This window comes from Papilio xuthus, unplaced genomic scaffold (assembly GCF_000836235.2).
Source record: "Papilio xuthus unplaced genomic scaffold, Pxut_1.1 DF827570.1, whole genome shotgun sequence".
NCBI lineage: Eukaryota > Metazoa > Arthropoda > Insecta > Lepidoptera > Papilionidae > Papilio > Papilio xuthus.
The window spans coordinates 2,709,256-2,722,834 of NW_013531079.1; the positions used below are offsets into that span (position 1 = coordinate 2,709,256).

The 13,579-nt window shown below is 34.3% G+C and overlaps 2 protein-coding genes across 2 annotated transcripts; one reads left to right on the forward strand and one right to left on the reverse strand.

The window, feature by feature from the left end:
* Positions 1 to 5,550: 5,550 nt before the first annotated feature.
* Positions 5,551 to 8,232, reverse strand: LOC106118570 (UDP-glucuronosyltransferase 2B7-like). Its single transcript, XM_013313234.1, has 4 exons — positions 7,349 to 8,232; positions 6,929 to 7,151; positions 6,463 to 6,682; positions 5,551 to 6,158 (listed from the first exon to the last, which is right to left on the reverse strand). The coding sequence occupies exons 1-4, from the start codon at positions 8,174 to 8,176 to the stop codon at positions 5,873 to 5,875; spliced, it is 1,557 nt and encodes a 518-aa protein (XP_013168688.1). The 5' UTR covers positions 8,177 to 8,232; the 3' UTR covers positions 5,551 to 5,872.
* A 905-nt stretch (positions 8,233 to 9,137) lies between these two features.
* LOC106118561 (UDP-glucuronosyltransferase 2B31-like) lies at positions 9,138 to 11,962 on the forward strand. Its single transcript, XM_013313225.1, has 4 exons — positions 9,138 to 10,002; positions 10,117 to 10,339; positions 11,038 to 11,257; positions 11,656 to 11,962. Exons 1-4 carry the CDS (start codon positions 9,172 to 9,174, stop codon positions 11,945 to 11,947), a joined length of 1,566 nt encoding a protein of 521 aa, XP_013168679.1. The 5' UTR covers positions 9,138 to 9,171; the 3' UTR covers positions 11,948 to 11,962.
* Positions 11,963 to 13,579: the final 1,617 nt, after the last annotated feature.

Below are 13,579 nucleotides of genomic sequence, written 5' to 3' on the forward strand. Positions count from 1 at the left end.
CAAGGAAATAAATACTCAGTTTTTTAGTTATGTATTTGTAAGAGCTCGCGGCTAATAGCAACAGTTACTCAATACAAAATAAGAGTGTAACGTAATATCGAAAAAAAACATATTTCCTACACATAATGTTGTTTTGTAGCGTTGCTGATAACGAAGAAACAATTTATAAAAATTTTGTCTGTCTGTATGCTTGTCCGCAAGGCCACGTTTTTTCCGAGTAATCTGCGGAACGGCTGAACCGATTTTGAAGGGACTTTTAAGAGACGGTAGCTGCTGAACGCGGGCATTTTATAGGCTTTGTTTTTTGCTCTGATGAAATGGCGATCGCTAGTGTTACAATAAAGGAGAGCAATTAAATTTCAAGCATGGAAATAGAGTATTAGTTATATATATCTTGGATAAGACAGTTTCCGTGGCCCAAAGTTAAGACGGCTAATTATTTTAAGTGACATTGTTATCCGCTTCGAACACTGCAACGCTTTGTATAGCTGCATTACATTAATTAGTACAATGTAACGTAATACAATGTAATTAGGTTACGAGTAGCGTAATATCTCTTGAGAAAATGTTGTGAAGTACTATAGAATCTAGCTGCTTCATTTCACTACAGCTAAGAACTCTGAAGTTGACTTTGTGGGGGAGGGGAATGAATAAGGGGAAAATTTGTTTACTAGGTCCGACTATGGTTGAGTCCAAGCCGACAAAAGTCCGCCAACATTGAACAGATTTAATTCATATTCCTCTTCTGAGTACAGGGGTACAATCAATCGGGTTTTTTTGTGGTTAATTAACAGAGTTATTAACTATAAGTATGTACAGACAGCTTTATTAACGAATACGTGCATACTTTTTGAAACCTACAGCCCATACAAGTTTCTGAAGTTTTGTTAATGTATAAGAATGTAATAATGCAGCCGACTGTACATTGTACTATAGGTATGTTGTAAATTAATTTACATGCGATATGGAATATCAACTACAGGTGCTATATTGTTAAGCCGGTTATGAATGTCTAGTCAGTTGCTTCATAGCATTCGTGTAGCTTAGCTGTCGAGATGAGAAATGTTGGCGTCTCTAGAGCTTTATGAACACAGCATTTGGTCAAAGGCAAAAGGACTTGCTGAATCCAGTGAATCCGTCTTGTATTACTTGCATGATATAAACTACAACAATACATTAGAATAGTCTTGTTTGAAGTGAAAGTTAATCTATAGGTACCTAATAAAATTCCAGAAAGTTTATTATCTAAAAGTGTAAACCTTCTTGGTGGTAGCAAAGAGTTTGTTTCGACAGACTGAAAAAAAATTGTGAACACGATTATATTTATGATCTCCGTGAATCTATGTTACTGTAATAAAACATCTTGTGTACTAAATTTATATAAAAACGGCTAAATACTCACGTATATTCGAAATGATTGACAACCTGATTAAGGGCCCCCGATGGGCTCGAAACTAGTCGGTGCCGATGCCGGATTAGCACACGTGAGTGTTTTAGCCGATTTATATAAGTTTATTATAATTTCTCACGAAAGTTTGAATAATCTTGTGTACTACTAACCAAGGCCCAAATCCCAGTTTTAAACACATTTTTTTTCTCAAAGATAAAAGACAGGGATTACGATATATTTTATACAGTAAGTTTAGGAAGCAATTCCGCGTTTCGTCTGATGAGTGTGCGTCCCAGAGGCCTTACTTAGTCCCCTTTCCCTTCCCACCCGTTTTCTTATAAGGAAAGGATGGGAAGTGGAAGTGGACTTTCCGGATGAGAGGATACAAGGAAAGGAAAAATATTTTCTTTCTGTGCATTCTCTCCTCCGTCGATTAAAGGTAGACAACGCATATGCGTATGTCTATGGGCATCGGTCACTTCGCTTTATAGCGATTTCAGGTGGCCGCTCGCTCGTTTGCCACATTATGATATAAAAAAAAATCTAATGTATACAGTGAGTTTAGTCTCAGACACCAACGATAAGAAAAATCGAATGGTATAAATATTAGAAAACATAAATATAATCGTAGATAGGAATATAATACGAATATCTGATGAGGAACAAATTCAGGCAATACAATCATTGACAATTTTGTGTCTATACCATCTCCATTTAATATCAAAGTTTGGACAAACAAAGCAATCCAATTACTGTACTAATTATCAAAATTTGGTCGAGCACGAAAGGGTTAATAATACTGTAAATACGCTTCTGTGGGTTATTTTCATGTAATTGTATGTTTGTTTAGAAAATATAGAGTTACTTTTTGTTAGGGAACTAGACCTCCAGGGAACGGTGGTGAAAAAAAATCAATTTATTATTTCTAATCTCTTGATTATTATGATAAAATAGTTAATGAATCATTTCTGAGGATGACACTTATTTGGACAATATTATCATACATATTGAGGTTATCAGCCATATCTATTAGTAGACATATTACTTATGTTACTTTGAATCATTTGGCGCGAATGGCGCACTTTTGTTACCAAGTCAAGTGTCAGAATGATTAGTGACGGGACATAAAGATCGATATTTTAGTAAGGCTAGTGTTGCCAGTACACCGGCACAGTGTCGGATTTTCTTACTAACACTATGTATGGAATTGCAATGTAAAATCAAAGAATCGACATAAGGTTTCATTCATCTAGACATAACAAACAGATTGACTGCAATATTTTAATACAATTCATATTTAAATAACGAACTCCTTTTAATTTGTAATTAAGAAAAACAAACCAATAAACGTTGGTTTCTGAGACCAAAATTTGTGTAAAAAGCATATCCCTGTCATTATCTTGCGACAGAAATGAGATTACAATATATTTTAAAAGGGGAATTTTGGTCTCAGAAACCCACAGAATTATAGACAAACATGACAGAATATAGAAGCCAAACCTAGTTAACAATATACATACGAATAATACCATGTTGTGTATGTGTTACTCTGATTTATGTTCCGGCTCGGCACTAGGTTCGGTGCCAACGTAAATCATCTACCGATATGGTAGATGATATTACGTTATTGACATAAATTGTCAAATATTACCACAGATAAAACGATCTATATCCTCTATATTTATATAAAAATTGTTGTTCGTTAGTCTCGGAAAACTCGAGTACGGCTGAACGGGTTTATCTTATATTGGCCTTGAAATGTTTAAACTCGAATAACCGGGAACTAATCAAGTTTTCTTTCATCCCACGCGGACGGACTCGCGGGCGACAGTTAGTGTTGATGACGAATGATGTCGAAAGACAAAGGAGATGTAATAAGCAAGCAAGCTTGCAAGCAAGCAAGCTTGCAAGTGGTCAAAAATTTAATAATTAAAAGAAATAAAGTCGCAATTGCGGATGTCTATGGACGAAATTGCTTCGCTATTTCGGCGACCTGGTCACTTGAATCATTTATTAAATTACTAGCGATCACCCGCGATTCTGTCCGCGAGGAATTGAAAAAAAAATCTTAAGTAGCCCATGTGTTTCTGTGCAAACTTTTATTAAGATACATCTAGCGGTCTATTCATCTAAACTTTCACATTTATAATATTTAGTAAGATTGAAGTGGTTTAGTCTTATGTTAGGTCTTGAATATAAAGTTACAATGAAAATGTTATGCCTAAAAAAGGTAAATTTGGGAAAAAAGAGCTCAAACATTCCTCTAGTGATGTTTCGTTTTGCATAATCGCCAGGTAAAGAGGGTATTCTTGACACGTTGTTTTGCCTTGCCTACATAAACATCTTGTCTTGTGCATTTATACCAAGTGTTTCCCTCTAATCATCATTATAATTTTATACCACGGACATTTATATTGTATTCAAATGTACAGTTTATTCTCAGAAGTTATTTATATCGTATTTAATATTCTACCCAAGCAAGGTTTTGGCGACAGGCGATCAGCCGAAAAAAAAGGTCAAAACCTTAAGGTTTATAAAGAGAAAAAGAAGACCACGGACAATTAAAAACTATTTTTTTCAACCAACCTTGACCACAATTACAGCCAAGCAATATTCTGCTTTGGTTTTTTTATATCAGTCACGTTTCGTATCCCAAAAAGTCGTAAAGTGGATTGTGGATGTTCGCTTGTCCACACCAAATGGAGGTTCGTTGTCTCTTCGTACCCCTCTGGGTTACAGGTGTTAGTTGTGCATGTATGTCTTTAATAATTGGTATGTACTCGTAAAGATTTACACGTATGAAGGAAATAACATAGTTAAAATTTATTCAACAACTACGTAGAATATGGAAACGCTACGTGTGGTGCAAAGGAAGTGAGTAATGGCCGGAATTCTTTAGGGACCTTGCATCCTGCTAACGAGAAAAGTTCACGTATGTATATCAAAAAAGGCAGTATATTTTACTAAATAGTCAGTCTATTTTTATGTAAAAAATTAAACAAGTAAATTAGCATTTAAAACTAAAAAGTGCTTGACAATACTTGTAACCTACTACAACTTTTTAAAAATTGTTTTTATTATTTTGAACTTCAATATTTTTAGCAATGATATACACAATTAAAAACGACACATATACAAAAAATGACATACGTAACAAAAGAAAATTGTACTATTAACACTATCTGACTTTCGAATACAGTCGAAAATATTAAAAAAAAATATTTAACGCTATAAAAAATATGGCTAGTTAAATTCGAACTTGATATTCACTAATTTAAAACTTTATTTCTTACGTAAACACTCTTTTAATTCTAGTAATTAAATAACAATTCGAGTAATAAGACTGTTTTTTTTAGTCAAAATTATCTTTGATATCTCAAGGGTTAACAAACCGCATATCAAGTTCGTTATATTCTCCAAATCCTCCAAGTTACCCGACATTCCCCAACTATTATTGATACATATAAACTTTCAAATTTCGTCATCCCTAAGGGAAGAGAAATTCACAACTAAATTCATAATACCTTACCACATTACAATACTTCGTTAGAACTGTCTCTGGGTACGTTTAAGTTTAACATTATAATTGATATTCACTAATACAACTTATACAACAGACAACTTATAGTTGGTTTCTGATACCAAAATCCCCGTATAAAAGGTAATCCCTCTCATTATCTTTGACAAAACAGAGATAACAACATGTTTGTTACAGGCATTAAAGTCTCAGAAACCAACGATTAAACTTGTTTCTAAAGTTGTATGTAATTTCAACTTTTGATGCCTTGCTATGAAATAAAATTAACTGTAGAAATTTACTACATTGATACATTATTGACATCCCTTTCATTACCGTGGACGAAACAAAATTCATATTTTAGGACGGAGGCCTAACTTAGTCCCCTTTCCTTTCCCATATATATCCCCCTTTTTCTTATAAAAAAAGGATGGGAAGTGGAATTGGACTTTCCGGATGAGAGGATGCATGGAAAGGGAAATATTTCTTTCTGTGCATCCTCTCCTCCGTCTATTAAAGGTAGGCAACGCATATGCAATTGCGTATGTATATAGGCAACGGTCACTTCGCTATTTCAGCGATTTCAGATGGCCGCTGTTTGCCACCTTATGATATAAAAAAAATATTTAGTATTACTGTGAAATAGAACAAAGCACACTTCTCTTTGTCTTATATGAGTTTTTCTTCAAGCCATTAGTTACAGTATGTAAATCTGTTGGATGTTTTTGCAAAAAAAAAATCTTTGTAACTTTAGATAGTAAACCGTTTAACTCTTTATTTAGTATCCGGGACTATTTAGGACTTTAGCGATAGTTGGATTTCGGCGGTAAACTGATTGAGAACACGTTAGTTCAATTATCGAACGCAGTTTCGAGCAGCATTCAAATGGAATCGCTTAACATTGAACCATGTGTAGTTAATTACAATTTTAGAAACTTTGGATTCTAAAGTCTGGATTTAGACAGTTACATACTTTTTAATTTCTGTTTTCGAAAAATTCTTGAGACATTAGATACTATTATTCTGATTAAAATAAATAATAATAATGCAGAAATTAAGGTAACAGAACTTATAAGGAGACATAATTCAATTTCGTAATACTCGGTCCAAGATAAGTTGGCAGCGGGCGCCCTCAAGTGCTTAGCGCCGCCGTTGCGAAGGACGTATTCTGTCCACCAGACGGCGCGCTCTAGTGGAGTCTGAGGCTGGTCCTGCATCAGGGTTCGTAGTCTTTTTACGTTATCTCGGTAGCTTGAAGAATAAAAATACATTTTAAGCTTACTAATTAACAATAATTGAAACTATTACGATTGGCTTGAATCTACACAGAAGACAAGTCAAACTAATTCCAAGTAGTGATGGGGTGATAAAGTGTTAATGTTAGTTCTTGTCTCCTTCATATTCTTTATAGAAAGAAAGAGATGGATGTAACCTTGACCATTTCGAACACATATGGACAGGCGTGAAATCTCCCACCGATGATATTGATTTAGTTAATTTAATACTCGTATATTATAATATAATTGGCTCAAATCTGTTCTCAATAAAACTTTACCTTTTATTTTCAATAACTTCTAAAATTGCATTCCTTAAGCCGTCTTCACTGAGTTCTTCGAGATACAATCTAACTCCAATTTTATGATGGATATATTTCTCTACATTGTACCATTGGTCTCCTAAAATCGGAACACCGATTAATGGAACACCAGCTGTTATTGCTTCATCGGTAGATTGCAGACCTCCTTGTGTTATAAATATCTTCACATTTGGATGCCCTGAAAATATAACTATTATTTTAAGAAAACATATCTTACTAGCTGTGGCCTGCGACTACGTCTGCGCATTATTGAAAAAAAAAATATAATAGTAGTGTACGTGTTCTTCCAGGCTATGTTCCAAGTATATGACAATTTTCAGGAAGATCCATGCATCCATTCTGAAGATACCTTCTAACAAATATCCATCCATCCAATGTACAATACTTATTGGAATTAATTTTGTCTCAGTTTTTTTTTACTTACTTAATAGATCGGCTTGTGGTAGCCATTGAAATGTTTTGATATTCTTAAATTCTTCAGGTAAATAATGATCCTTTATCTTCCACAATACATTGTATGGTAATTCTGAGAGAACTTTTTTGAAGATCATAATTTTTTCTTGAGGAAGATGAGATATGTTGACATTAGTTCCAAAACTAAAATATATCACACCATTTTCTGAAGCATCGAGATATTGCTGAAGATCCTGGAATGTAGATAAAAAGCTGTAAATAAATTATTACATACATTATAATCTTTCTGTCTATGACGTTGCTATAATATCTCCTTTACGATATCAAGAATAAAGTTTGAAAATATATATATCACTTGTTTGAAATCCATTTGAAATTGAAGTTGAAATTCTCCATGAAGTTAATAATGGTTTGGAAATGATGAACAAACCTTAGGAAGTGACTTCTGTGGCTTTTGATGCAATCCACCCATGTGTACAACAGTAGGTGGTACTGGGTAATTACCCTCCCAAATCTGATGAATATTCACAAATAGCATGTCAACATAATCCTTCAGCTTTGATAAAGTTGGCGTATCCGATCCGAAAATTCGTTTAAGCAATTCATTAAATTTCTCATCACTGTGGTTAAATATGTATTGAATACGTATATAATTGTATAGTTCTGATATTTTTTCATATAAAGTTAAATTATTAAGTCTTTGACTATACATGTTATGGTATAAAAGTGCTTTAGTAGGTGCTCCAACTATTTCGTAACTACCGATGAAAGGTCCAAATGAACTGATTAAAATAGTTGGTGCTTTAAATTTATGACTTATACCCAACATGGGAGTAAACAATGCTTCTATGAATATCAAATCATATCTTTTTTCATTCTTGAGTATATGTTGAACCTCATTTGTTAGTAAGATTGCTTCAGTTGCTTTATATATAAGTTCTTTGACAACAATAGCCTGATTTAGTACATCAGATTTACTTCCAGTAACTACATTGGATATTATTTTTCTAATAACATCGTATGTGGCGTCATGAACGTTAATTTCAGTTAGATTTGCTGGAGCATTTTCTTTGGAGAACATTGGATCTGTGGTCACTACAGTCATTTCATGGCCGAGTTTAAGTAGTTCTAAAGTCAACGGTCGAAACACAATTTGATGACTGATCGACGGACAAGGATATATTGCTAAAATTCTTGATGCTTCAATATTCAAAGTTGATCCTACCAATAATATTAGACATAAACTGAACCGTAACATTTTGAATTTAGTTGTATAATTTATTATTATTAAGAACTAAAATCTTTTAAGGTAAAGTTTACTGATATGTTTACCGGACAGACACTTACGATACTAAAAATATAAAGCTTGGTCATTGTTATTTCAACTCTGTTTATATACCAGTTTTATATCTAAGGTTATTTTTATTTAAAATGGTACAAGGAAAACCATACTATTTTTTATAAAGATAAGGTTCATTGTCCAAAAACAAGGCGATATTACAACATAAAATGAAAGATAAATTATAATCAACAGCCAAGAGCATCAAACGGATTACCCGATTTGTTTGCAACGTGTATGAATCATAAGCGTGATTCAACTATACAATCTTGCGTAACTTTTATTTGTTATTATTAAAAGTATACAAAAAATAATCAATTTATTCTACCTTAGCTGTCGCCCGCGACTCCGTTCGCGTAAAATTAAAAAAAATAATTAGTAGTCTATGTGTTCTTCCAGATTATGTTCTATATGTATGCCAAATTTCACCGAGATCCGTTCAGCCGTTCTAGAGATACCTTCAAACAAACATCCACTCATCCATCCATCTAAACATTCGCATTTATAATATTAATAGGATCACGACAGACGAGTACTATACATTCACAATTTGGCAACCAGTCATAACAAAGAAATTAATATGTTACAATCAGTTTTGAGGTTATTGCCTGACTGTTGATTAAAATAACCAGCACGTTCACCTCTCTTAATATAAGCGTGGGTGTTATCGCAAATATAAGTATGTGTTAGAGCTAAAATAAATTTGAAATGCTGTCCAAGTTTTTTGCGTTTTAAGATTCTGTGTGTAGTAACACGATTTTAATATTAGGAGATGACGAAGCTGATGATAGCAAAAACAAATTATTCGATAAAGTCATCAAGATAATTTTAATAAATAGCTTTGGTATTTTTGTAATCATCTAGTTTTAAACAGGTTGTTATAAAATAAGGAGTTGTTATATAAAAGTGTTGTAATGATAGTAGTGAAGTTGATTGCTTTACTTTTAAGTATCATCATTAGCAATAATGAAGCTGCGAAGATATTGGCCTTGTACCCCTGTCTGTCAATCAGTCACCAAGTAGTCTTTCGGCCGATTACATTGGAATTAATAAAGCAAGGTCATGATGTAACTGTTTTGACACCTTTTCCGATGTTTAAAAAGGGCGAGGCTCCTAAAAATCTAAGAGAAATCGATGTATTAAACGCAACTTATGGAATATACCTCGACCACTTTGCCAAATCTGTGACGGGGAGCAAATCTGATTTGTACATGCAATTTGTTAACATGACATCGGCTATTCATTATTCGTCAGCAGCGCAAATGAATTTAAAGGAATTTAAAGATCTTATAAACGATTCATCAACAAAATATGATTTAATATTTGTGGAAGCTTTGTACACACCGTTTCTTGGAATATCACATGTATTTAAAGCGCCAATAATTATGTTCAGTTCTTTTGGACCATACATAGATACATATGACATAATAGGATCGCCAAGCCATCCTTTCTTATATCACCATATGTATCGACAAAGACTTTACAATTTGACATCATGGGAGAAAGTCAGTGAACTATACATGACATTTAGACTTCAACAAATACTAAACGAAGCTGAAGATAAAAACAACAGACTGCTGAAAGACGTATTTGGACCAAATACTCCGGATTTAAGCGTTTTAAAAAGTAACGTGGATATGGTGTTATTGAATATTCATCCAATATGGGAAGGAAACTATCCAGTACCACCAAATGTTATTTATGTAGGAGGGTTGCATTTAAACACTCCTAAGGAATTACCAAGAGTAAGTGAAAGTGAAACAAGTTCAAAAGTAGATAAAGCGGACAATGTGTCAAATAAGAATTTTTAAGAAAGAAACTTTACACATTTTAGGATTCAAATACGATTTATATTTCAGGAACTAAAGGAATATCTCGATAACTCTACCAACGGTGTTATCTATTTCAGTTTTGGTTCTAACGTTAGACCATCTATGATGCCACAGGAAAAGTTTGAAATTTTCAAAAAAGTATTCGCTCAACTACCGTACAATGTCATATGGAAATGGGATACAGACGATTTCAAAGTTGACTCTCCTAATGTAAAAATACACAAATGGTTGCCGCAATCTGATTTATTAAGTTAGTTATAATTAATGTCATATATTTAATTCATCAACCTGCCATTATCCCTAGGGTCGGCACAGTACGTACTACTCCTTCATACATCTCTCGCATCTCATTACGCATACCCTCTTTGACACATACCTTCCATACTTTCTTTGGTCTTCATCTACCTTTGTAGCCATCCACATTCAATCTCATTACTTTTTTTAATACACCAATTTAATAATACAATAGAGGACCCGACAGACGTTGTCCTGTCTACACGTCTTTAATTTGAATACATTAATATGAAGTTAATATTTGATGAAAATTGTGAATCTAAACCATTCCCAGATACCCTTGAACACACACAAAAAATTTCATCAAAATCGGTCCAGTCGTTTGAGAGAAGTTCAGTGATATACACACTCACAGAAGAATAAAGATTAAATTGTGACCCGCTAAATGGCCGCACATATGAATTCAGTTTTTATCAGCATTGATAGACAATCTATTCTACATTTAAAAGTCATGCAGATCATTAAAAATAATATTAATTAGATTACAATTTTGCTTAGTAAGTGTAAGATAGCCAGATACTATCCATATCACATTAATGGCTGGCATTCCTGAACGGTGCGCTATCGCGGAACTTTCTGCCTCGCAGACATGTTGTGTGGCACAGGGTGTCGGTTGACAGACAGCAAAGTTTTAAAATTATAAATGTATTTCAGGACATCCAAATGTTAAAGTGTTCATAACTCAAGGTGGACTACAGTCAACCGATGAGGCGATTACGGGCGGAGTACCACTTATTGCTTTCCCTATGCTAGGTGATCAGTGGTATAATGCAGAAAAATATGAATATCATAAAATTGGTATAAAATTGGACTTTGAAAATCTAACTGAGGATAAACTGAAGGATGCAATAACTAAAATAGTGGAGGATAAAAGGTGAATAGATATAATATGAAATTACCAATATTTAAAATATGAATGGTCTATTGCTTGCGAATCTGTGAGCGCGGATATAATAAAAAAAAAAAACTTAATTAGCCGAAGACGGTTTTATATCTGTGCTAAATTGCATCAATATCCGTTGAGCTGTCCCGACGATATCTTCTAACAAACATCCATCCATCCAACCAACTAAACATTTAGGACGATGAAAGATCATAAATTGTAAGGTTTGAAAATTATTTGGAAATACATAACCGTAAAAAACTTTGTGTGAAAAATTACCGCCTATTGTGAAGTGCTACTGACCATTAGTATCCTTGCGACTTCTTGTTGTGTAAGGATTGACCGTTAAGAATAAGATGCCATTCGATTTAAATAAATCTTGTTTTCAGTTATAAAGATAATGTAGCTCGTCTACGTTCTTTGATGCAAGATCAGGCGCAACCTCCGTTAGAGCGGGCCATGTGGTGGATAAATTACGTAATTAGACACGGTGGAGCAAAGCATCTCAAATCTCCCTCCTCTAATTTACCATGGACTGAATATTACGAAATCGAATTACTCACTTTAGTTGTTCTAAGTTTAATTATAGTAATTACCTTGGTATATATCTTGATAAGATATTTGTACAAATATGCGACCGTGATATTAGGAAGAAATTTAATTAAAATGAAAAAAATGTAAAACGTGTTTGAATTAATTTAGTAAAATTCACACTGTTTATTGAGTGTTCTGGTGAATTAAGTACCTGGAATCTACGTTATTAATTTAATACCTTTAATTACACAATAGATGTGTTTTGTTGGCTATTTATTCATGAAAATCCGAGCAACCATAACATCTGTTGCACCAACTAGCTTGGTGCAAATCACAACTACGAAATAGGTTTCAAGCGGAGGCTATTCTGCGTTTCGCCTGATGAGTGTGCGTGCCGGAGGCCTAATTTTTCATTTCATTTCCCTTCCTACTCATCTCTTATAAGAAAGTGATGGCAAGGGGAAGTGAATTTCAAGGGATGCAAAGGAAGGGCTACTTATGTCCTTTTTCTTTGCGACCCCTCCTCCATTGATTATAGGTAGGCATTGCATTTACAATTGCGTGTGTCTATGGGCAGCGGTCGCTCCGCTATTTCGGCGTATTCAGGTGACCGCGTGCGGGTTTTCCACTTTATGCAACTCAATTAACGATAGCGAATAACTAACGGTAGCGCCTTGGTAAATAAAATAGCAATACATTGTTTGATAGTTATTTTCATTTTATTATACTAGAATACTTTTGTCGTACTTGTGAAGAGATAGAGTATCATAAGATAGTGATGTAGTCATGCTCTATGCGTGACATGCTTACAAGATTATTATAATAATATCTTAATAATTTATGTTTAATCTTGATAAAAGCCAAATTGTCCCAAAAATATTAAAGATTTTTTTATACATAAGATATTGCCTAATAAGCCTACATCTGATGATTTTGGATTTTCCCGTTTGCCACCTTATAATATAAAAAGAACTTTAAGTTGCACTATCAACTAACAGTGGTAGAGCCCGCTTTAACATCTTCAATTGTTCGGTGCGCCCGGTGCAATACAGCGACCACACAGAAGAAAGGCGTGAAGATCAGAAAATTCTGCGTTTCACCTGATGAGTGTGGTACCGGAGCCTCAATTTAAGCCTATTTACTTACTATTCTTTTTCTTAGAAGGAAAGGATAGGAATTGGATATTCCGGATGAGGGGATGCAAAGGAAGAGAAAGTAAATTGCAATTGCGGATGCCATGTCTATTTTGCCACCTTGTAATATAAAAAAAAAGTTTTATTCAAATGTGAATTTCTATCTGATGAAATCATTTTACATTTAAGTAATGGTTGCAATTTTCATAAAAGTTTATGCTACATAGAAATCCACGCGGTTAACGATCGAGTAGAAGTTTTTAACAGTGGTAGAGCCCGCTTTAACATCTTCGCACGAATCGGCCTGGCTCGCCTGGTGAAATACCACAACCACACAGAAGACAGGCGTGAAGTGGAAGCAATTCCGCGTTTCGTCTGATGAGTGTGCGTCCCGGAGGCCAAAATTAGTCCTCTTTCCCTTCCCACCCTTTTTCTTATAAGGAAAGGATGGCAAGTGGATGTGGACTTTCCGGATGAGAGGATGCATGGAAAGGGAAAATATTTTCTTTCTGTGCATCCTCTTCACCGTCGATTAAAGGTAGGCAACGCATATGCAATTGCGTAGTCTATGGGCAACGGTCACCTCGCTGTTTTAGCGATTTCAGGTGGCCGCTCGCTCGTTTGCCAACTTGTGATATAAAAAAAA

What these genes read in the sequence shown, in the direction of transcription:
- LOC106118561 (XM_013313225.1), top strand. Translation starts at nt 9,172, where the DNA reads ATGATAGTAGTGAAGTTGATTGCTTTACTTTTAAGTATCATCATTAGC. An exon ending in CTCCTAAGGAATTACCAAGA is followed by an intron (nt 10,003 to 10,116) that starts GTAAGTGAAAGT and finishes TTTATATTTCAG; the next exon opens with GAACTAAAGGAATATCTCGA. An exon ending in GCCGCAATCTGATTTATTAA is followed by an intron (nt 10,340 to 11,037) that starts GTTAGTTATAAT and finishes AATGTATTTCAG; the next exon opens with GACATCCAAATGTTAAAGTG.
- LOC106118570 (XM_013313234.1), bottom strand. Translation starts at nt 8,176, where the DNA reads ATGTTACGGTTCAGTTTATGTCTAATATTATTGGTAGGATCAACTTTG. An exon ending in ACCACAAGCCGATCTATTAA is followed by an intron (nt 6,683 to 6,928) that starts GTAAGTAAAAAA and finishes TTATATTTTCAG; the next exon opens with GGCATCCAAATGTGAAGATA. An exon ending in GAAGTTATTGAAAATAAAAG is followed by an intron (nt 6,159 to 6,462) that starts GTAAAGTTTTAT and finishes TTATTCTTCAAG; the next exon opens with CTACCGAGATAACGTAAAAA.